Source organism: Sturnira hondurensis, unplaced genomic scaffold (genome assembly GCF_014824575.4).
Source record: "Sturnira hondurensis isolate 20B ecotype Veracruz unplaced genomic scaffold, ASM1482457v3 Scaffold0006413, whole genome shotgun sequence".
NCBI classification, from domain to species: domain Eukaryota; kingdom Metazoa; phylum Chordata; class Mammalia; order Chiroptera; family Phyllostomidae; genus Sturnira; species Sturnira hondurensis.
This window is the reverse complement of record NW_028079044.1, coordinates 29021997-29046322: the sequence shown is the minus strand read 5'-3', so window position 1 is coordinate 29046322 and position 24326 is coordinate 29021997. Positions and strand designations below refer to the sequence as shown.

At 35.9% G+C, this 24326-nt stretch overlaps 1 protein-coding gene across 13 annotated transcripts in view; it reads right to left on the bottom strand.

The window, feature by feature from the left end:
- The window catches only part of RIMS2 (regulating synaptic membrane exocytosis 2), a 464240-nt gene that overhangs the window by 319223 nt on the left and 120691 nt on the right, over positions 1–24326 (bottom strand). For all 13 annotated transcript variants that reach the window (XM_037048350.1, XM_037048347.1, XM_037048351.1 and 10 more), the window contains one exon: positions 13368–13678. In XM_037048350.1, coding sequence (XP_036904245.1) covers positions 13368–13678 — 311 coding nt within the window. The remainder of the gene's footprint in view (positions 1–13367; positions 13679–24326) is intronic.

Genomic DNA, 24326 nt, shown 5'->3' with positions numbered 1-24326 from the left:
GGTACCCAGCCATGTAATATGAAAAACAGAATTTATCTTCATTTATTGTAGAAGATGCAATATACAAGAAACATTATACGCAGAACAATGACACCTCATTTTGAATGCAACAGCCACACAGTACACATGTTCACTCAACAGCACCTACCACCCCCACTGAACAATACAGTGAAGTCATCATTGTTCACCCATGCACATTCCATTCCACTCTCCTTGGCTGTCAGGTTACATCAATGTCATGCAAACCATTCCCATTATATTAACAATGTCTGGACTTTTTCCACACAAAACTTGTATATCAAAGAAGTTAAAAAGTTATTTTAAATCACAACAATTTTGAGTCTATATATTCCATAACCTTGGTTATATTCAAAATATAAACTTTTTCTGAGAGTTGTAACTAAAATGCTTGCTCTATCAACAGAAATCAAATCTCATGCAGAAAAAGGGAAGGCAAAAATAGTTAAAGAAATAATATAAATAGAAATTTCAATAAAAACTTGAAAATATTATTTAGGAAAAATAAATTGAAAACTACTATCTAGGAAACAAAAAAACTGCTCAGGCAGAACTATATTTTAAAAAAGAAGAAGAATTAAAAAGGAAAAAAGCGGAAGGGGGTTGCATCACTAGAGAAAGGGAGGTCACCCTTAAGTTTAATTTTCCAGTTCAAGCACTGTGTAATTAGGTAAGCACAGTGAGAATTGTTCCACCAATAACCTTCAAACCAACCTTGAAATACTCTCCTTCCTGACAAAATGCTCCAAATCATACCTTTAAACTTCCAACTATGTCAAATGATACATAACTATATGTCACAAAAATAAAAATAGTTGATTATACATAATAACAATTTTTATTCCCTACCCTATTTATTTTTGCTAATTATTTTTTGAAAAAAGTAGTGAAGCCATAGATTACTAAAGCAGAAATCCTATGATTCTATATTAATGTTCCTAACAACAACAAACAGAACTGTACCCCAAATCTTAGGACAAAAGCAGTTTATTATATGTTAAGCTACCTTGAGAGGCATTAGCCTACTTCATTTTTCAGGATTTCCAGTGATAAAAGAGATCACACAAATTTAAAACAAAACACTTGCAAAATATGCACTAGTGTCATTACTAAGTAATGTGTACACATACACACACATAAAAATGAATGTGCATAATTTTAAAATAATATCATTTCTGTAATTTTCTTACAAATAAAAAAATACATTTAAAAAACTTCTCTAGTGTTTTAAACCAAACCTCTCAATGGCTGCACCTTTGCCAGGACCATTTCAAGAAAAACCTTGCCCTCCTCCACTACCTATTAAACACAGTGCTACCTATTTCTCCCAGAAACCAAAGTCAGCAAAGATCTTTTGCCTTTGCTTCCATGAGGAACAGAGGATAATAAACCATACAGACAAACTCAAGGACATAACCAGAAATCAAGTGAAAAATAAGCAAGGAAGCTCAGAGTTCTGAATAGATTAAGTTATCTTACACAATCCTGTCTGTACACAATTAAATATGCTGCTGGTGACGGTGCAGCAGACTACTACAAACCTCTCATCTAGCAATTCTAACAAATGTAGTCTAGTGACCACTGGAAGGTCCCCACAACTCTTCCAGAGGGTCTGCAAGGTCAAATCTATATTCATGATAACACTAAAAGACTATTTGCCTTTTGAACTCTCATCCCCTCATGAGTATACAATGAGGATTTCCAGAGGCTATGTCATGTATGGTATCTCAAGATACTGGATACAGGATATAAAACAATCCAGCTATCTTCCACTATCAGATATTAAAGGGATTTGTAAAAAAATGTAAAATAATGCTAATTTTCTCACTTAAGTTTTCTTTCCTTTTAAAAATACGCTGTGTTTCCTACTCCTACAAAACAACTCACCTTAACCTTGGTGGCATAAAAAAATACATTTATTATCTTACAGTTTCTGTCGTCCATGCATGGTTTAAAGGGTATAACCAAGGTGTTGGCCAGGCCACACTTTCTAGAGCTACACGTCCTTTTCCAAGCTCAAGTGATTGTTGGCAGAATTCCATTCCTTCTGGCTCTAAGACTGAGGTCCTGTCTTCTTACTGGCTGTCATCCAGGGATGCTCTCAGCTCCTAGAAATTCCTGAAGTTTCCTGCAACGTGGTCCTCTCACAGGCCTTCCACAGCATGGTACCTTACTTCCTTAAAGCCAACAGAATAATCTCCTGCTTCAGACTAAGTCTCACATGATGTGATGTAATCACAGAAGTGACTATCGCATCATCTTTACCAGGCTCTATTAGCTAGAAGCAAGTCACAGGCTCCACACATTCCCGAGGTCAGGCTAAACTCACAGCGGGTCAACTCAGAATTCTATCCACTCGATATGATTAGTTAAAATGCAGTGGGTTTATTGTTATTTTAAAATTAGTTCATAAAGATATGTTTAATTATTTGTTTTTATTTCTAATATAGTAATATCAATAAACATTACCCATATAAACAAAAGCTTTATGAGATCCTCAATCATTTTTAAGATTGTAAAGCAGTCCCAAGACCAAAAAGTTTGAGAACAACTATTTAAATCTAAGCTGCCTCTTAATATGACACATAATCAAAGAAAAGAAAATTTACTTTCTGCTAGCAGTGTTCTTATTTTAAAACAAATAAGCAGTAGCTATGCTCCCAATATAAAAGGAAATTTTTAATCAAAGAAGTTATTTAAGTTATTCAGCTTTGTGTATCATTTAGCTTGGAATTTTGAACCATAACCATTTATGTTTGTAAATGTTGAAACAGTCCCCACCCAACCCCTTACTTTCACAATTTCAGGGAACTGCAGGAGCTGTGTTCTTCAGTAGATAAAAATAGGAAGGTTCTATGCAAAGCTAGATCAGGGATTGTCCACCTATAGTAACGTGCAGAAAGGCAGAGAATGCACGCACAGATGCTTCAATGTGTATGAGCATAAAGGAGTTCTAAGGCTTCACCACAATGCTGACTACTATTTTTCCTGTTATTGTGGATTGGCAACTTTAGATGCCAGAATCCTTGAACGATGAAAGATATCAAATAAGAAAATGTAACTCTTTATCTGAATTTATAGTAAAACTTGATCCCAACTCCCTATTTTTTAATTCTAGTGAGATACACTAAACCTTATATGAGCCTTGAAGACTATTTTTGTACCTTAGGCTTTAATACTCAACAAGACACACCTAGTGTCTGGACTCTGAGCTTCCAAAGGGTACTCGCCAATAGCTTCATCCCAGGCCTGCCCTATCACATCAGCTGTAAGAGATGAAAATACGCAGTAACGAAACGGAAGTTAGGTATTCACCACAAACCAGTTTCATACATTACCACTTTCCTCACTTTACTAAAAGACCTAAAAAAGAGTTTTACACACACCAACCCTCACCCTGACTATAATCAAAACTGCTTCATTTGGTGGATATTGGGAGAGCCAAAGGGTAAGGGGATAGGTGGGTAAGATCCCCTTAAAAGTCAGTCTGTAACATTAATATTGCCATAAAAGGCAAACTAGAAGCAATGCACCTCCCCCGCCCCCGCCCCCCCTCCCCCCCGGTTGGCTCTGCAGACCCACACATATGCCTCTACTGCCAATCTGTAAAACGTCTGTGGGCAAGGATCACACAAGCATATATGCTAATACAATTCAATAACTTGTTATAATTTATTGAATTTTCTTCTTTTGATGTATGAGTGACTTGAGTAATCCAAGATACACATTAGTGTTGGAATAAATTAAGGAGTTTCAAAAATGGTCATTTTGCTGTTAACCAATAATTTTATCAGTAAAAGCTTAAAAAAGAGTGCTGCCAGCTAGTGAAACCACCACCACTGGCTAAGAAACTACCCCCATCTTAAACAATTATGGGAAGCGATTTTTTTCTCAAATGAGCAAATGATATAAGTGAACAATTCACAGCAATGGCAGCCCAAAGATCTAACAAGTATAAGAAAGAATGCTTGGCTTCAATGTAACCAGAAAATGCAAATTATAATAAAAATGTCCCTTAATTTCCACTAGACTAGCAGAAAAGCAAAAAACTGAATAATATTAAATATTAGTTATGATATGGAGTATCACTCACCCTGAAGCCTTACAAGCAAGATATATCAGAGCCATTCCTGGGAACTGAACGAGTGAAATGAACTAAACATATCCTACGTCACATTAATTCAACATCTAGTTATGCAGACTACAGAGAAAGTCTTGCATAGGTCCCTAAGGAAACATGTAACAAGAATGTTCACTGATTCAATGCTTATAGTAATGAGGAGCTTTCAAAAAGCCCAGGCCATCCATCATTACCAGATTGTGAAACAAAATACAGTAAATACATACTAGGATATATGTATTAGTTTTCTACTGCCACCGTAACAAATCACCACAATTTAATGGTTTAAAACAACCACTAAAGCTGCCAAATTAATCCATGGCCCTCTTCCTTCATCTTCAGACTCTGCAATGGCCAGTCAAGTCCATCTTGTGCTTTGAATGTCTCCTCCTTCTTTTCTATCTCATCTCTTTGAACCAGTCCAGAAAGGCTCTTCACTTTTAAGGACTCAGATAATCAGACTGAACTCACCTAGACAACCAGGATAATCTCCACACCCAAGTTCCATAACCTTAATCACACCAGAAAAGTCCCTTTTGCCATGTGTGGTAACATATGCACAGGTTCCAGGGATGTGAGCACCCATGGGGATCATTATTTTGTGTACCACAGAACAGGATGGAGCAGTCTGGAGCTAATATTCCTACCTAAATAAATCTTTAAAAATGTGAGATCTAACGTACCAGACCACATCATTTATGTAATTTAAAACACGTATATACACAACGTAACTTTTTTTATTATTCAAAGATCTTATATTTCAAAGATTTGAAAACAATAACACAACAGAGAGGCACAGTACAGATCATTTTAGTGCTATAAACTGATAAACACGATTAACAAAATTCACAAAATCTGAGAACCAAAATAAAAGTACCAGAAGATATATGTAATTTGCTGTGTATAACCATACTTTTTGCCCAAATTTTTTAGAGAAAAATAAAGATGTGCATTATATACATGTACAATGACTGCATACCACAGGTATAATAATCCCATGTGCAAAGCGCACAAAAATGCGCACAAATATTAGCACGTGTTTGCAGGACGGCATCACGCACAGCAAAACCCGGTGCTTACAATCTGGGAACGTCTACGCTACACGCCTTGTTTTCCTGCTATTTTTAAATCATGCTGTATCTTCTGTCTTTTAAATTCCTTCACTAAAAAATTCTGAAGTTTCAACAAATCTATAAAATCTCCCTAAATTTCCCTCTTGGTTCCATATATTTCTATTTTGTTATATTAGTTTTTACCAGTTTCAAATAGTTATGTTTATATAACTATATCATTAATCCTGACTTATTGAATTCTTATGGCACAGAGCATCTTCTACTGTCTTTGTATTTCTCTTCATAAACTAGTATTATAAATAAATTATGCAAGTAACCTGAAGTAACATTTGCCATAATATCAAAAGTTCCATGGGAAACTTTCTATAAGTCTAAGAATTATTATGCAGTAGTTTCTCTGAGTATCAAACAGAAATCTTCCAAGAGAGTGAAATGCATTCTCTTAACAATTATGCTGGGACAACAGGTATAAGCCAGGGCCAGCGTGACAAACTGGAATACACGTCACCCTACCCCAAAATAGATTGAGGAACATGGAAAACAGCAAGGCATTAAATCAAAATCTTTAAAGTGAAGCTAAAATATGATAGGTCAAAGCAAAGAGGCATAAGAATTTCTTTTGAAAAATGTTGAAGCACTCACCACGCCCATCATCGTTGTAGGTGTCTAAGAAACAATAGTATTCTGGAGATCAATCTTGTCTGTAACTACCAGAAGTTTAGCTCTATTACACAGGTTAACATATTTTTACAATGACATTATGAAACACATTAACCTAGGAGGCAGAGAGAAATACAGTACTGGATTCTGTAAATAAGTTCAATTGTTGTGAACACAGGACAACTGTAACAGATGAAAGATAAAAGAACTGGTTATCTCCCTGTCATTTCCGTGATTCAATTTATTTCAATTAACAGTCAATGAGTACCTCCAATTTCTAGAACCTAAACTAGGTATGTACATAAACAAAGAGGTAAATGATAGGATGCCCTCAAGTTGTTCAAAATTCAGTAAGACAAAAAGAAACATTGACAAGTGTACTAAAAGGCAGACAGTGGTAAGTGTTGAAATATATAATATAAATAAAGGACATATACATAAAGGTACCTTTTATAAGCAAACAGTATAATTCTTGCTGGGAAAAATTAAGAGAAGGCTTCATGTAAGTAGGGGCAGTTCAGCAGGACTTCAAAGGAAAAGTACAATTTAGAAAGACACTCCAAGGTGCACAACCTCACGTAAGGATCTTGACACTTGCTATTTCTCTGCCTGGAGTGTTCTCCCCTCTGACAGCCACATGACTGACTTCTTCACCTCCCTCAGTGTTAAGTCCCAACTCAGTGTCAAGGTCTTCCCCAACCTCTAATTAAAAGTTGTCAACCACCCCCCTCCAAAGTCCCTTTCCCTCCTCCCTGTGTCATTGTCCACCACAGCACTTACTGCTAGGGCAGGAGAGGCACCAACCCCAGGTTGAGTCACTCACATCTAAGCGAATGGCACCCCCTGGCGTTCTGCAGAAATGCTCAACTTCACTCATGTTTGATACAAGATTAAAAGTATAATGCAGTATCATTTTTCAACAATCAGACTGGTAAGGATCAAAAGTTTTAAAGCACTGTGTTGGCAAGAGTTAAAAAACAGGAATCCTAGTAACTTTTGATAGAAATATAAATTTTAACTTTAGAATATAATGGTAACTTTACAATATAAATATAAACACCCTCTACAGTAAGCAATTAAGCAGTCAAATGCGCAGGCCTCAAGTTATATTGCTACCCGACAGACCAGTCAGCTTTTGTTCTTTTTGTCTTCTCCAACTAAAATGCAATCTACTTGAGGGATTTTTTTCCGTTTTGTTCACTGCTCTCATTGCTGTAATCTCAGCATCTTGCAGTCTGTATGGCACACAATTAACAGTCAATAAATATTTGTTGAATCAGTGTAAGCACACTTAGAACAAAATTCTAGGTAAGAGAAATAGCATGAGAAAATTCATATATTTTAAGAATGAATGACACTTTTGAATTCATTAGTTATCTGCTGTGGCTAGATTATGGGTTGTGTTGGAAGAATGAGAAAAAAAGTGCTGAGAGAGGAATTTAGAAGAGAGATAACAGAGAGCCTCAACATGTAGAATGAGAGGATTTTGAGTCAGAAAAACCTGTTTCAGTTGAAAATCTGCCTCTAATTTTGGAATCTTAGGAAATTATTTCAATACACAAAAGGTATCTTAAACCCCATCTTACAACACTGTTATGTAAATTACAATTATAATGCCTGAAAATTTTTGTCACAGAGCCTAGAACAAAGTAGGTATTCGATAAATGATCGTTTTTTAGAAAACCAACGATTTAAATTTTAAGTAAAAATGGGAAAGTATAAAAAGTAAGCAACAAAATAACTTCAACATATCATTTCTTAAAATCATAAACTTGGAAAGAAAGAATATGAAGAAAAGTTAATAAACAGAGAAGCCAGAAAAAAGTTAGACACAGTTAATGCATAAACACAGCAATGACAATATCCACATTGGAAGGGTGGAATACAGAAGATATAATAGAAATGGAATTTACCAAAAACTTAAGCAAACAGTCACTGAAATTAAAAATAAGAGGAAGAGAATTAGAAAATAAACACCTAAGGATCTTAATTTAGGAAGCAGGATGATTGGTGAGGCAATCAGCAAGGCTAAGGAATAGCATTACTTAGGAAGGAAATAAACACTTAGAATATGTTGATTTTGAAGTGCTCGTGGGAAAAAAGGTAAGACTGTACAAGCTCCAGCTGTAAATACAAGTCTGTATATGGAGAGCTCAGCACAAAAAATAAACATTTGAGAATAAATATCATATTTCAATATGACAAGCAATGTTAGACCAAAAGTCCTGTTTTTTACAATCCCAATTGCCAACTTAATCCCCTTATTGGTCGATAAACATCTCTGAAAAATAATTCAATTGAAATAATCACAAAATTAAAGTTTTGCTTGTAGGGTACACTTTCGCCATCTGGTGGCAAAAATAATAAACACAGTTTTATTTCTAATCATTTTAAAAGTTGAAATGATCCCTTGTCATTTGCCTTAATGCCATTTCCTGCAATATTTTATGGGAAAAGGATCTTTCATTCTTCCTTTCTACCATAACTGCTATTTCTCACCTCATTTCTCCATCTGGCCACTAATACATTCAAGCTATATCTGGAAGAAGTACTACTGTAAAAACATCAATCTTCCCACTCTCCAGGACCCTCCTACATCTTCAAAATCCACTCGCTGCATAATCCAATATACACCACAATGTATATTGTAGTTAAATAACTACGAAATTAAATGCATTACTAAAGTTCATGTTGCAAAGTTTCTTGCTTTGAACAACTAATAGTTTAGTTTGCTTAAAAATAATGGAAATGGGATTTTTAAAACTATATATAAGCTTTGAGCAGACTGATCAATTGAACACTACAGAACATCTATAAAATATACCCTAATATATAACAATCAATATATGATTTAAAAAATGGCATTTCAAATCAATGGGAAGAAAAGATTGCTCCCTCAATAAATATAGTGGAACAAGGGGTAATTGTGTGTAAAAAATTTAAGTTTGGATCTGTACCTCACTCCATGCCCTAATAAATTTCAGACAGACTGCTGTTTCACAATGTAAAAATAAAATAGCAGTAATAGTAGTAGTATTACAAGAATCATAGAAATATTTTTATCTTAGTGAAGGGCCACAACAGGCATTAGACATTTCTCCAATGAAGATATATAAATGGCCAATAAGCCATTTATGAAAAAAAGATGACCAACATTATTAATCATTAGAGAAATGCAAATCAAAGCCACAATGAGATAAAAACTTTACACTCACTGGAATGACTATAATCAAAAATACACACACAAAAAATTGAAAATATATGTCCACATAAAAACTTCCATTAACAGTATTACTCATAATAGACAAAAAGTAGAAATAACTCAAATATCCATCAGTTGATGAATGGATAAACAAGTTGTCATATATTCACACAATAAAATATTATTCAGTCATAAAAGTAAATTAATGATTCATGCTATAAGATGGATGAACCTTGAAACAAGGTACGTGAAAGAACCAGACACAAAAAGCTATGTATTGTAGGATTCCACTTTTTTATGAAATGTCCAGAATAGGCAAAGCCACAGGGATATAAAGTTGATTGGTGGGTGTCAGGAAACCGGGGGGGGGGGCAGAAAAGAATGGGAAGTGACTGTTAACAAGAACAGAGTTGGTCTTGGAGGTGATGGAAGGGTTCTGGAGTTAAACACAGGTGATGGTTTTGCAGGTTCATAAACACACTAAACCCACTGAATTGTATACTTTAAAAGGGTGAAATTTTTTCTCCATAAAAAATGACTGTATCTCCCTAAAAAAATGAGTAGTCACAATAAGAATTTTCACCACAGTAAAAAACATGTTTGTTTAAGCTTTGGAAAAAGAATAAGCAAAATCAAAAATAGTAACACACTGGGGGAAAGCATTTGCAATCTGAGGTAAAGAGATTTCTAAAATGACCTTTCTGGTGTACACACTTGTGTGACCACCCCCTCCCATCACCCTACCTGTGGCTATGATGAGACATGACCCCCATGGCTAGATTACACTATACGACAAAAGTGAGATGACTGTGTGGATATAATTAAAGTCCCTACTCAGATGACTTTAAGTTAAAAGGGAAACTGTCATAGGTAGGCCTAATTGAGCAGGTTAGCCCTTTAAGACAGTTTACAGAGATCAGAGTCAGAAGTCTGGAAGACTCAGAGCAGTGTAGATATTCCCCTGTCGGTTTTTAAAAAAGAAAAAAACTGTCACACTGTGAAGAGGAACACTTGAGCTGAGAGAGCTTCAGTCATACAACTGCAAGACACTGAATTTTGCCAACAATCAGTGAGCTTGGAAAAGAACCCCAAGCATCAAATGATATCACAGCTTCAGCCAACACCTCAATTTCAGCCTTGTAAGACTCTGAGCCAAGGATTCAGCTAATCTGTAGCCTGATCTTGACCCATGGAATCTGTGAGATAATACATTTACATTGTTTTAATCAACTAGATTTATGGTAATCACAGCAATAGAAAGCTAATACACAATCCATTCCACAAAAGGTTATTTTTCATAATATAAATGGAGATGCTAAATATCCATTTAGATGAAGACTAACAACTTAATAGAAAAATAAGCAAGATATACAAAGAGAAGTTCAGAAAGAAAAAAAATTAATATAAATGCTCTTAAACATATATAAAAATGCTCGATCTGACTCATTTATGATGTGAAAAAGAAAGATTAAAAGTGTAATGCAGTACTGTTTTTCACCAATCAGACTTGTAAAGATCAAAAGTATTATTGTTGATAGTATTATAAATCGGTATATCCTCTATTGTAGGCATCTGGCAATGCCTATAAACAATTAAAACTGCACATACTCTGACCAAGCAATTCCACTTCTGGAAATTTTAGCTTATCTTATAGATTTGCCCTCATACAAAATTGTAAGTATATACTCTTATGCAAAATTATAAGTATATATGATTTGTATATATGGGTATATATAAAGGCATAAGTACAATATATGTGTACACCTATGTATACACATACACATGAGATTATTTATTACAAGTGTTTGTAATAGCAAAAAATTGGCAATAATGTAAGTGTGTATCATTAGGGACTAAGTAATTTTGACACATCCCTTAAAAATAACGATGGCCCTGGCAGGTGTGACTCCGTTGGTTGAAGCATCATCCCGTAAACCAAATGGTCATGGGTCCAATTCTTGGTCAGGGCCCATGCCTGGGTCACAGTTGGTGTGAATGAGCATGCAACCAACTGATGTTTCTTGCATCGATGTTTCTCTCCCTCTTTACGCTCTCTCTAAAATCAGTGAACATATCCTCAAATGAGGATAAAAAAATAAAAATAAAATAATGATGAAGTGAACTCATTATGTACTGGTAAGGAAAGATCTCCAACATGTTAGTAAATGAAAAAATAAAAATAGGATAATATATATGCTACCATTTTAAAGGAACAAATATATATAGATATTACATTCCTATATTTGCAGGGAATATCAATAAAATACACACAAGCAAAAACAGCAACACTAATTACAGAGACAAAGAAACTGAGTGGCGGGGATAGGGAGTAGTTACACAGAATAAAGGGATAATGCACAGAAGAAAAATACTCCTTGAAGCATAAGAAAATCCTTTGCTATGAGCTCCGGTCTAAAATTTACTCCCAGAAAAGAAGAATTCAAAAGCTGATGAAAATGAAAAAATTGGGGTACTTATGGGACAAGCTCTTAAACCACACTTTAAATCAGCATAGTGAGTTTTCAAGTAGCTACCAAAGCCATCTCTATAGCAATAAGAAGTCATTTTGAACAAAATAACTTTTAACACACTAATAAAGAAAAAAATAAATTTAATGTAATCAAACTTTCCTAAAATATGTACTTTCAAATGTTATTTCATTAACTTCTAACCTATAAAAAAAAGTTAAACCTTTTTAAACTTTCCAAGTTGTAGTAAGCTTTAATATCAGAAAAGAATAATACTTCAGAATATATATGCTATGAATGAGTTCAGAAGTTGATCCCTACACCTCTGTTCCCAGTTTAGGAGGCACTGAACAAAATTCTATTTAAATCCTTTTTAGACAGGATGATTTTTTTATGGTTCGCTGGCAAGAGCAATCTTGGTAATCAGTGTCAAAATAAAATGCACACAGTCCATCCCCAAATACTTCTATATATATGCCAGAACAGGCCTAGACCAGTAACAGCAGACAGGTGTTACAAATACCCCAGTCTCCTAGCCGATCACATGGAAAAACTGAGGTCGTGATACCCTGTGTGTCCTAGAAGTCCCAGTAAGATTGATATGTAATTGCCAAAAGAGGTAAACTGCTCTCCAAAGCAGTACTGCGTCCAGTACTGTGTTCTTTCTCGTACCTGGGTGCTTTTCCACTCCCCTACTCAGCTCAGGTGGTTTCTGGGCATGTCATCCAATAACCACCTGGCCTCAAACCTTTGTGTGCTTAAGTTCTCGACCTAAGATGATCTTCCAACCTTAAAATTCTTGACTCTCTGAGATTCTGCACTGAGATGTGTTCATAGTATTCTAGTCATGAAATCGCCATGGTTTGGCCCAAAGATAGAATTACACTGTCTGTTTCACTTTTGCTCATTTTCAAACAACAAAATTTGTGCAACCATCATTTTATTATCCTCCCAAGACACTAACAACACATCTGTGTGATGGCTCTAGGCACCATTTTTAGAGGTTCCCAGGTTCTTACCTGTCATCACTGGCTGCTCAGACCCCACCACCCGCTGAGTACAATTTAGATTTGTTTTCCGACAAATGCATGACTTTATATTTGTTCACACAGAAATATATCTGCCAATTCTGGACAGTACATATAGTATAAACCAGATTTTCCTTAAACTTTTTAATTCAAAAGAGAAATATAGAATAGAAAAATAATCTTCCCATAAAAACTTTTCATTCTCCTCCTTTCAAAGGTAGGAAATATAAGAAGTATAAACACTATTTTTTTAAAAAATCTAAACATTTTAACATGGAGAAGGCCATAAAATTGAGCCAAAATAGTGGTAAGAGAGTTAGTCCGTGGACACATCAAACTCATTAATCCCTTTTATCTGTATTTACCTGCTTGGAAAACCACTTCATCCTTCAGCCTAGAGCAGAATCTTTAGAAACATTATTAGCCTTACTGGCTCTCTTAATTCCCACTTCTAATTAGTCCCATCAATCCAACCTCTCGAACGTATCTCAAAACTGTCTCCTCTCCATTCCCGTTGCCCAGTTTTTTTCCCTGTGACAACCACCTATCTAAGTTTCCTGTTTTATTTCACTTCTTTACTCTGGAAAACCTGATAACCTGACACTCCCTCATCAAATCTAAGATTGTCCAAACCTGTAATTGCTCAAGTCCTAAACATCACTTTCAGCATTTATATAAAACACAGACATGTACATTACATTTAGACCACTGGTTGCCTAAACATTTTGTGTATTTTTATTTCTATTTGGAATGAAGATAAAAAATAACGTTTACCTATAGATTAAGCAAAATGTTTACCTGTCTGAAGCTATGTCACTGGCAATTTGGTGCTTCACTCCTGACCCATTTTTAATAGAATCCTGTCTTGTGAGCCCATGAGATCGACTTTTCTCCACTGCAGGTACAGATAAGTCACCTGAGGGTCCTTGGAACTGGGCCTGCTCATGCAGTTTTGCTTTCTTCTCCTGAGGCGCCTCCTCATTCCGCAGTCCACGGAGAGTCTTTTGATCAGGTTGCTGTGGTGTATTAGATCCACTATTATAAAACCATGCTCCTGACTTAGTGAGGATTTCCTGTTGTTTTCGGCACAAATTACATACCCACATAACCTGCACATGAATACATAGAAAGAAGAAATTAGTACTTTCAAAAGTTAAAAACAAAGAGACAATAATTCATGTCAATAAAACAGCATATAGTTATTCTTTCTGAAGTTAAAATGTAGTCCAGATTAACAGCTACCATTAATTAGCCATAAACATAGACAATGTTTACTAGTAGTAGAAATACCAAATTATTAGTTGTTTATATGTATTCTTTATTTTTATTTAAGTTAGGAACATGGTATAGTTTATAGAAAATGGATTTTGAGGCTAGACAGACAGGTTTAAATACCAACTCCAAAATTAGAAACTTTGCAACCTTCAACAGCATGCTATAGATATGAATATTCAGTACTTAGTTTCCTAAATGATAAAATAGGGATGATAATACTAAATTTCCTGGATTGTTTTGAAGACTGAAGAAATTATTTCTATAAAATGTACAGACGATGTATCATACAATTGTATAATTGAAACATAAGTTTATTAACCAGTGTCACCCAATAAATTTAATTTTTACAATGAAAAAAATTTTAACTAAAAAGTAAATGTCTAGCATGATGCCTAGTATGTTATACTTTCAGTAGATTACTACATTAGTATATTAGGTTAATCTTCTGTTACCAATTATATTATAGGCTTCCTATGGAAGTTTTATTTAAGTAGCTCCTAATGGCTAAAATAAAACTAGGAACATTTTTTATCTTAAATAAAAACCTATTAATTGCTCACAGTTTCTAGTAGGACACTTTTTGAAGTGCACAGTTAATAGTGGTCAGTATATTCACACTGTTGTGAGACAGATCTCCAAAACGTATTCAGTTTGCAACACTCAAAATCTACATCCATATAAATTTAAACAACAATTAAACAACATATCACCTTTATTTGAACCCCAGTACCCTGGTAACCACCATTCTACACTTGATTTTTTAAATTTACATGTGGTTTTCAGACTCCAAGAATCCAAGAATATTATAAATTAAATGTGTGTGACTAGAAAATCTTCACCATCTTTTGATAAATATTCTCAATTAATCAGAAAAAAATAAAATCACATATTCATAAAGTAAAAGGTGAGTTCATAATTCAAGTGAGTGGTCCTGATGTTTTATTTACATCAAATACTGAATCTTGCACAGTACTCCATCTTGTTGAACAGTTCATCATAGTTTAAATACATTATAATAATATAGATAATCAGAGTAAAAGAAAAATTCAATAGTGTTTTCAACTAATACAAAGATATTTTTGTGAAATACCATTTAAATTTTTTGCCTAATTGGTCATTATTCCAGTTCATACTGTTTGTATAGTTAATTAATATCGTACAACATTGTATTTAAGCATTTTTTATTATTTTGTTCTGTCTTTGAACTGTAGATACATTTCTTTTTTTCCCAACTAAATTTAAAGCTCATTGCAGGCAAGATATATATATATATATCTTCATATGTATAATAAGACCTTATAAATCATAGAACAGTAAGACAATCCAAATGCTTGCTAACTTGAATTTACTTTAAGTTCTTGGGGGATAATGATAATAAAATATTTGATGTTATTACAACAAGATTTATGTCTCATAGATTTCCAAAAGAATTAGTCATCAATAATGTCAATATATGCAACTTTATTTTTATAACTAATTAAGAAAGTTTTTATATGAACTACCAAAATCTCATTCAATTCTTTAAACAATACTTCATAGTTCAAATTTCTTTCGGTTTGAATACACATGAAATACAAATATATCTAACCCATTAACAGTTTCAAAAATCAAATTTCAAACAAAATCTTCAGTCTTTCAGTGCCATCTTGTGACCAATGTAGGTACTGCAGATCTCTTTTAAAAGTGAAAGGCAGAGGAAAAAGGACTCATGGGCACAGACAACAGTGTGGTGATTGTTGGGGAGAGGGGAGTATAAGAGGATTAAAAGGTAATATAAAAAACACAATAAAGACTAAATAAAATTAAACAGTTCAAATAAGTAAATAACCACAAAATAGTGTTCAAATAAATTGTTCGATATTCAACTTTTCTATTTTAAAGTTACTACGCATAATACAGTGATAATATATGCTTATGTGATTCTGTGATATGAATTTACCTAGAATAAGTCACACAGAATATTCAAGAAAACATCCCTTCCTGCCTGGTAACTGACAATGAAACAGAAGTGAGAGTCTGCAAGACAGATTATTAGCCAATCATAATCACCTGCAGAAACAAACCTATTGCTGTTTCTTCCTCTAGCACAAGGTAGGCAGGTTACTTAACCTCTTCTAGAGCCGAGATTCTCAAAGAAGGTCCCTGGAGCAGCAGCACCAGTATCACCTGGGAACTCATTACACGTGCAGATTCTCAGGCCCCATTCTAAACTTCGTGAATCAGAAACTTCAGGTGAGAACCAGAAATGTTTTGATTGTCTGCTTTTGCAAAATCCTACTGGTAATTCCAATGTTTGATACAGTTAGAGAACCACTGGTTAGGGCAGAGATGCCCAGCTCAGTATGTGAAATGAGTGACAAGTGTGTTCCTCAGAGTGGCTAGGTAAGGCCAACAGAGGTCATGATCAGCTTTGCTGGTTTACCTCAGTGTGAACTAAGTAAATCTATGGTTTCTGCGTAGCCCAAAATGAGAAAAAGACTTGGAAATGCTATGGGCTTTGTGATTCCCACTTGTTAATACCCGGTGGGTAGTAATGTAAGATCAATGGAAGGCATGATGCAGGATATTTGATTCCAATTGAGGACTCTCTATGTACTAACACTCTTCCCATGCTCTTTGGGCTATACATGTTGGTTGCTCTTTTTCTGACCAGGGTCTATGTTTCCTCTAAATTGCTAGCTTAGTATCCTCATATCCTAACACTCAATTACCTTTCTTTTCTTCTTTTGCTATCTCCTCCCACCCTTGGATTAACAGGTGATTAATCTTTAAAGCTCAGGAAGCCTAAATCTATTCACTTCAACTAGTACAAGGGATTGACACTTTCACTTGAAGGCCTTACACACACAGCAACTGAACTTATAAGTTGATGATACAGAACTATGGCTCAAAAATGCAACCACATGCAAACACAGATATGCTACGAGATGAGTTTTCACTAACTGGCTATAAAATAACTAATGACTATTAAAGACAAATTCTGTATCAACAGAACAAAATTTAATTTACATGGAAATAAAAGAGCAGGAGTTTTATTAATGGAACACTTTAACCAATAAAGTTAACCACCAAATGCATCTTACAATAAATATTAAAAATATCTTAGAAACTGTATATGCCTATAAATCACCATGATTAGAACCTATTAGTTTTGCTGGTCCTCATAAATATAAAAAACTGCCTAGACCTTATAATTACAAAGTCATATACAATTCAAAATTATAAGGTATTATTACATTCAGTGCTAAATATGCCAAAATTTTCAAAGTAATATAGCAATATAAGACATTCAATGCTCATGACCCGAAATTGTCACTTATTACCACATATTCCATTCCACAGTCATCCTAGGTGGGGTTGAAAGAGAAAAAAACTAAGGAAAATAAAAACATCTCTTTAAAACATTAAAAATAGCAAATGTAATAGCTGAACTGAATCATCAAAAAAAGCAAAACCAAAATTATGTTAAGTGCATACAATAATTTAAAGGAATTTAATGCCCTCAAAACTCTGTGATTTTCATCTAAAGAAGAAATAATAAATAATAGAGTAATTCTGAGAAGGGTAAGATTATTGGTTGTGGACTGGTGCTAATGAGACCATAGGTTGAGCCCGTAAGATACAGCTAACTGTGAAGAGAAAAAAGAATTTTTTAAATTCTACCTCTATCCATTGCCAGCCTGCTAATAAATGTGTACATTTGACAGAGAAGAGTGTAAATTTATCACCTTAACCCTATCAGGCGACTAGAAAACTGCTGAAGAACCTGGCTAGTTATTACACTTAATTTCCTTTTTCTCTTAGAAATCTACATTTCCCAATCTCTCTTGCAGCTAGGAATGGCCATGGCCATGTGACTACATTCTGGCTAACTGGTTATAAATGGAATGCTGCGGGCCATCCTCATGATTATTAGAAAACTCCCATGCTACCATCATGCTCTTCATTCAAGACCCTAAGGGATAAAGGAGCCACACAAAAAATGTAAGCTGGGCACCTGAATGAACACTTGGAAGAGAGCATTCTGCTGATCAGCCACACCGTGTGGACTTGATGTATGTGAGAAAGAAACATCTATGGTGTTAAGCTATAGAGACCTTTGAGTGTATCTTTTACAACTGATAGCATTTAACTAATTCGAAATCTTTTTAAAGTACATGTCCTATTGAATGTGCACCACCAGCACAATCTTTGTATGTGAAGAACCATCCGTTACTAAAACCAGCATGTGAATGCGCTCACTGTTGATCCAGAGCCTCCTTTCACTGAGTCATTAAGAACAAGTGGCACACATTTCCTCCCAATTCCACACTCAATGAAGAAACGGAGGATGCTTGAAAGCATCCATGGTAAATGTATTTAGATTACAGAAATTCGATAATGCTACAAATCAGAGTTTTTTCTTACAAAAAGCCAGTCATTAACATTTATCAGCACACCATTGAATATAATGTACCTACTATATTCTATTAAAAGATTGATACTACACTCAGCATTAGTACATACACTTGCATGAAGTTCTAATTTAATTAATTCAGACCATAATATATCTATTTATTTATAGATGGACAAATAGCTATTAACATTAACCCATTATTTATTCAATCATACAATAATTAAAAATTAATTCAGACAGTAATATATTTATTTATAGGTGGACAAAATAGTATTAACATTAATTCATTGATTTATTCATTCATACAATATTGATTAAATGCCTGTATATGCCAGACTATACAAAGAACTGGTGAACACAGCTCAACAGACATAGATATTGCTGTGGAGTATAGAGTGTAGTGGGGGAGAGAACAAGTAAACAAATAATTACACAACTATTATTTATACTTCAGTTATGAGAAGTGCTACACAAGGAATACATTCAGATCATAAAACCCTTGACACCTTCCTTTCCCCTGACTGTGTTTACAAAAAAAGGATGCAGGAGAAATCTCCAAGAGGCCTGGAAATTCAGGGAGGTTCATCACAACACTACCCTAATGTGTTCCCATCATCAGATCCAGGGTGTATCTGTCTCTCAAAAGAAAAAATTCTGTGTTATTTGGGGCTACTAACCTACAGGTTTCTCCTCCATCACTGTCTTGGCGGATTTGGAAAAGTTGAAATACTGGGCTATATCCTGAGAGTGTTAAAATTTTCCAAATATGTTCTTTATGCATCTAAGAGATCACGTAATCTCCATATAATAGGCTTCTGGATTACAAAACAAAAGTCAGGAATTTTGCTTCATCTGATACCCCAAGACCATCAGCAAGATTTTCTTCTTAGACTCCTCATGAACTGCAAGCCTGGCATCTCTAGCTACAGCCATTTGCAGGCTACAGCAGGAAAGTTTCATGGCATCTTCCATGAGTCTCTAGGGGACAGCATCGGTACAGAAGAAGCTTTAACATGGATGTTGGGAACCCCCTGTCTGGTTTCAGAAGCTGTAACGCCCCCCCCCCCCCCATGGCTATGGCTGAGTGACTGACCTTTGGACCATAAGCCACTCAGGAGACAAAACTTATCTCCCTGGAAGGGGCGCTGCCTTCTACCCTTTGACTTCACCCTGCCTGGCCCCAGTGCTTGATCAGTTAGCCAATGATGGGTAATATTTCTCAGGGGAGGGACGACCTAAGACAGGCACAATCACAGGGGGGCCTGGGAAGGACTTGGGGGGCTATATCAAAAGAGGCTGATGGACCCTCACCCCTCAGCTTTGACATAGCCTGAGTTCTCATTCTGTCTGCAAGAAGTCTCCTAATCTATTGGCTACCTTACTTCCCCTGCCTGATTTAAGCCTGAAACAATAACAGAGGGCGGTGCAGCCCTGTGCTGGAAAGGGCAGGTTCCCCAGGGTGATCAGGCCTAAGAAAGAATATATAAAATCCTGTGGAACCTGCTTTGCTAAGAATGTTCTCAATTAAATGATATGGGTCCGAGCAGAAAATGAGTGTTTCCCAAAGTTTTGTAGCCCTTTAGCTAACAGACCCTGACTCACAATAAACCCTAGTAGTTCTTTGTATGTTATCTATTGTTTGATCCTTACTGCCTAACGATGACTAATGAGCTTTACTTGTATTCCTGTGCAAAATGAACCTAATAAAAGCCCATTGAGGAAAAGGCTCTTGGTCCTCCTCCTTTGAGAGAATGGCCACCTTTCCTCCCCAAGCAGATTACATCTTGGTAGATTTATTCTCATCCGCAGCAGATGGGGGGACTCTGCCAACAAAGCTCCCCAACAATGGAACATTTCCAAAGCTTGGCTGTTACAAACTTTTCTATGTTTGGCCATTATGGCTTTAAAACACACTCACAAACAAACAAACAAACAAACAAAAACACATGGACATGGACAATAGTGTAGTGACTGCTGGAGAGGTGGGGAGATAAATGATGCTGGAAAAAGACTTGAAGATGACTTGGGGTGGTAAAGACACAATACACAGTATACAGATGATCTACTGTGGAACTGTGCACCTGAAACTAGTATAATTTTGTTAACCAGTGTCACTCCAATATATTCAATAAAAAGGAAAAAAATATACAAACAAATGTAGCTTGTTTATTTCTCTAGTTTTTATCTGATTTTCTACAGGTAAAAAGGAAAGAAGTATTAAAAGTCATGAAAGGCAAAGGCTTACAACCAGGATTACTCTATCCAACAAAGTTATCGTTTAGAATGACAGGGCAGATAAAGTGCTTTCCAGATAAGGTCAAGTTAAAAGAGTTCATCATCGCCAAACCCTTATTATATGAAATGTTAAAGGGACTTACCTAAGAAAAATAGGATAAAAAATACGAACAATAAAAATGACAACAAACTCACAACTATCAAAAACTGAACCCAAAAATCAAAAACAAACTAAGCAAATAACTAGAACAGGAACAGAATCACAGAACTGGAAATCACATAGAAGGTTATCAGTGGGGAGGAGGGCGGGGAGGTACAAACTAGACGGGGAGGTTAAGAATAGTTCAGGAAATGGAGAATCCAAAGAAGTGTAGGTACAATCCATGGTCATAAATTAAGAGTAGGGAATGCAGGAGGGAAAGGGAGATACAAGGCGAAGGCAGATACAGGGGGGAAAGCGGGGGACAACTGTAATAGCATAATCAATAAAATATACTAAAAAGAAAAAGAAAAATAACTTTAATGGCAAGTGAGAAAAAGGCAGTAGATTGGTTTCCTATGGATGCTATAACAAAATTACCACAAACCGGTGGCTTAAAACAATGTATTCTCTCACATTCTGGAGAACAGAGTTCCCAATTTGAATTCAGTACCACAGGGCCAAAATCCAGGTGTCAACAGGGCCACGCTGCTTCAGGAGGCTTTAGGGAAAATCAGTTACTTGCCTCTTCTAACAATTGGCTTCTGATGACTACCTGTATTTCTCAGATTTTGGCAGCATCAATCCAACCTTCAAGAACAGCATCTTCAGACCTCTCCATGCTCTAGCCTCATGGCACCTTCTCCTCTGTGTATGTGTGTACACACGAAAAACCTCCCTCTGCTGCCCTTTTATAAGGACACAAATGATCACATTCAGGGCCCACCCAGATAATCTCTCCATCTCAAACTCCTTATTACATTACTTCTGCAGAGGTTGTTGTTTGTGCTTTTTTCTGCCATAAAGAGTTATTCACAGATTCAGGGAGTAGAATATGGATGTTTTTTTAGGGGCCCTTTTCAGCCTCCCATAGACAAGATGAAAGTTAAATGATAGGCCAAAAGCAGATATAGAAATGGATGCATGGATCTGAAAGTCTTAACAAACTGAATCCTAATGAACAACAACAAAAACCTATCATGACAAAGGGAAGATTACAACAAATGCAAGAACAGTTCAATATTAGAAAATATATCAATGTAATTCATCACATGAACAGATTAAAATAGAAGAAAGTGATCCGATCAATAATAAAAATGATTCAAACATTCATAAAACGTCAGACTCATTCATGCGAAAATAAAACATAGCAAACAAGAAACAAAAAAGTAATGCATAAGCCTGATAAAAGAAACCTACCTGCCTAAATTCTATAGCCTATTTTATACTTAAGGTCAAAAAGGAAGAGCATTTTGTTTAAAGTCTGGAATGAATTAAGGATCCCCTGTATCACCACTTCTTCAACACTGTCCTGGAAACATTAGCTTAGTAAATCTTTCACACTAGACAAGAAAAAAAAGATAAAATAAAATTGTCCTTAATTGATTATGATAGAAAAATCAAAAATTTTTTATCAATACTAAAACTAAGGGGCTTGATGAGTTTCCTAGATCAAAAATGAACAAAATAAAGAGTGTCAGGATGGGTGGGGTAGGACAAAATGGCGGCTGAACTACAATCCAGAAAAGACGGCAGGCGTCAAACCAGAGAGCCGAAAGGGTGGGCTTTGCCAAAACGGATATCCGCATAGCAACCTGAGTCCGAGGAAAGCCACCAATGATATATTGCCGCTTTGTTCAGAGGGGACCAATCCCCAGCTCCCACGGGGAGCCAAGGAAAATAAAACCCAGCCATATTCCATGCTTGGGCACGACTTCCCCAGCTCCACTCTGCAGACCGGGGAACCTCGCCCGGTGCACAAACCCCAATAAAGCTCTATACTGCCTAATTTTGTGGCTGACTGGCATTTCTTCCTTGGTGGAGCCTAAGAAAACCTTTCAAAGAGTATTTCTGTACACCACTTAAACAATAACTACAAACATTTAATTTAAAAAAGTAAATACCTGTTACAAAGAAAAATAATATACAAGAGTCTAAAAGAAGATTTACCTAAGTAGAAAGATATAATCCGTTGGCACAAGAAGACAAAACATCACAAACATGTCTGTCTGCCCAAATTAAATCTATAAAGGTTCAATAAAATTTTAATCAAAACAACTGTTTTTCATGGAATTTTGTCTAGCTAATTCTAAAATAAATATGAAAGAGCCAAGATAAAAAAACATAGATAATTCTGCAAAGAAATAAGAATTTGAGGTGGACCTGCTATACTTACTATAAAGTGACAGAAAGTAAGATAGTGTGGTATGAGAATAGAGATGGTAAGAGAACATGGAGGATACCATGGCTCTGGATACAGACTCGCACATATGTCAATGCTAACATTACAGATCAGTGGGGAAAAGGGGCACTACTGAAGTAACATCCGGGACAACTGGTTCTTCATACTGGGAAAAAAATTGATACCTCACACCACATAAAAATCCATATCAAATGTTTTAAACACTAAAACATGAAGGCCAAAACTCAAAACTTTCAGAACTATTAAAATTTTTATGAAGTCAGAAAAAAACAAAAAAAAAATTCTTAACTGAAATGTAAAAGCACAAAGTAAAAAAAGATTAAATTCTACTGCATCATGATGTTTCAACATTTTGAATAGTATAATAGTAAGACAAAATAAACAACGTAAAAAGAGAAACCACAAATGGGAGAGATTTTTATTGCAATGTATACAGTTAACAAAGGATATGCATTAAGAATGTATGAAGACTGGCATATTTAAATAAGAAAAAAACACTGGCCTCAAGGCAATCAGGGGCCACTGTCCCTTTTCTAAACCTTCCCCCTACAATGCCATATCTGAGACTCCACCAACCTGGCTAACACTGTTTGCCCCACTTTGGAGATCCTGCCCCACCCAACTTACCAGCCCACCCAAGCTGCTTTTACCATATGAATGGCTGGCCTTGGCTCATTCTGCACAACTTCCCAAATCCTCTCAAATGAGCAATAGTTGGCCCTAGTGAGCCACAGGCCTGGCACTAGAAGCAGCCAGCCTAGATTCACAGCTTGGCTTTGCCTGGGAATCTCCAAGCCCAGCACAAGTAGCAGTCATCTCACATTGCTTACAAGCTCAGCCAGGGTTGCCCCAGGCAAAACATAGGTGGGTGGTACTGACCTTGGCTTGCACCACCCAGGAAACCCCAGGACCACAGCACTCAGTGGACAGCTACAGACCATCCCAGAGCACCGCCACCCTGCACCTGCACAGCTGATCCTCAACAGAGGGCAGAGGTTGATGATAAGCAGTCACAACCAATCCTGGCAGCTGACTGACCCAGGTAAATCCCTCCCACTGATCTGCCAATAACAACCAAGGCTCAACTACAACAGTAGGGTATACTCAGCCCACACAAAGGGCGCACCTCAAGCACCCAACTTGAGTGATGGGGAGGTCGTGCCACTGGACCCTACAGGACACTTACTATAGTAGGCCATGCTACTAAAACAGGGAGTCATAGCAGCTTTACCTAATACACAGAAATAAACACAGTGAGGCTGCCAAAATGAGGAGACAAAGAAACAGGGGCCAAATGAAAGAACAGATCAAAACCCCAGAAAAAGAACTAAACAAAATAGAGATAAAGCAATCTATCAGATGCAGAGTTCAAAACACTGGTTATAAGGATGTTCCAGGAACTTAATGAGGACCTCAACAGCATAAAAAAGATCCAGTCAGAAGTAAAGT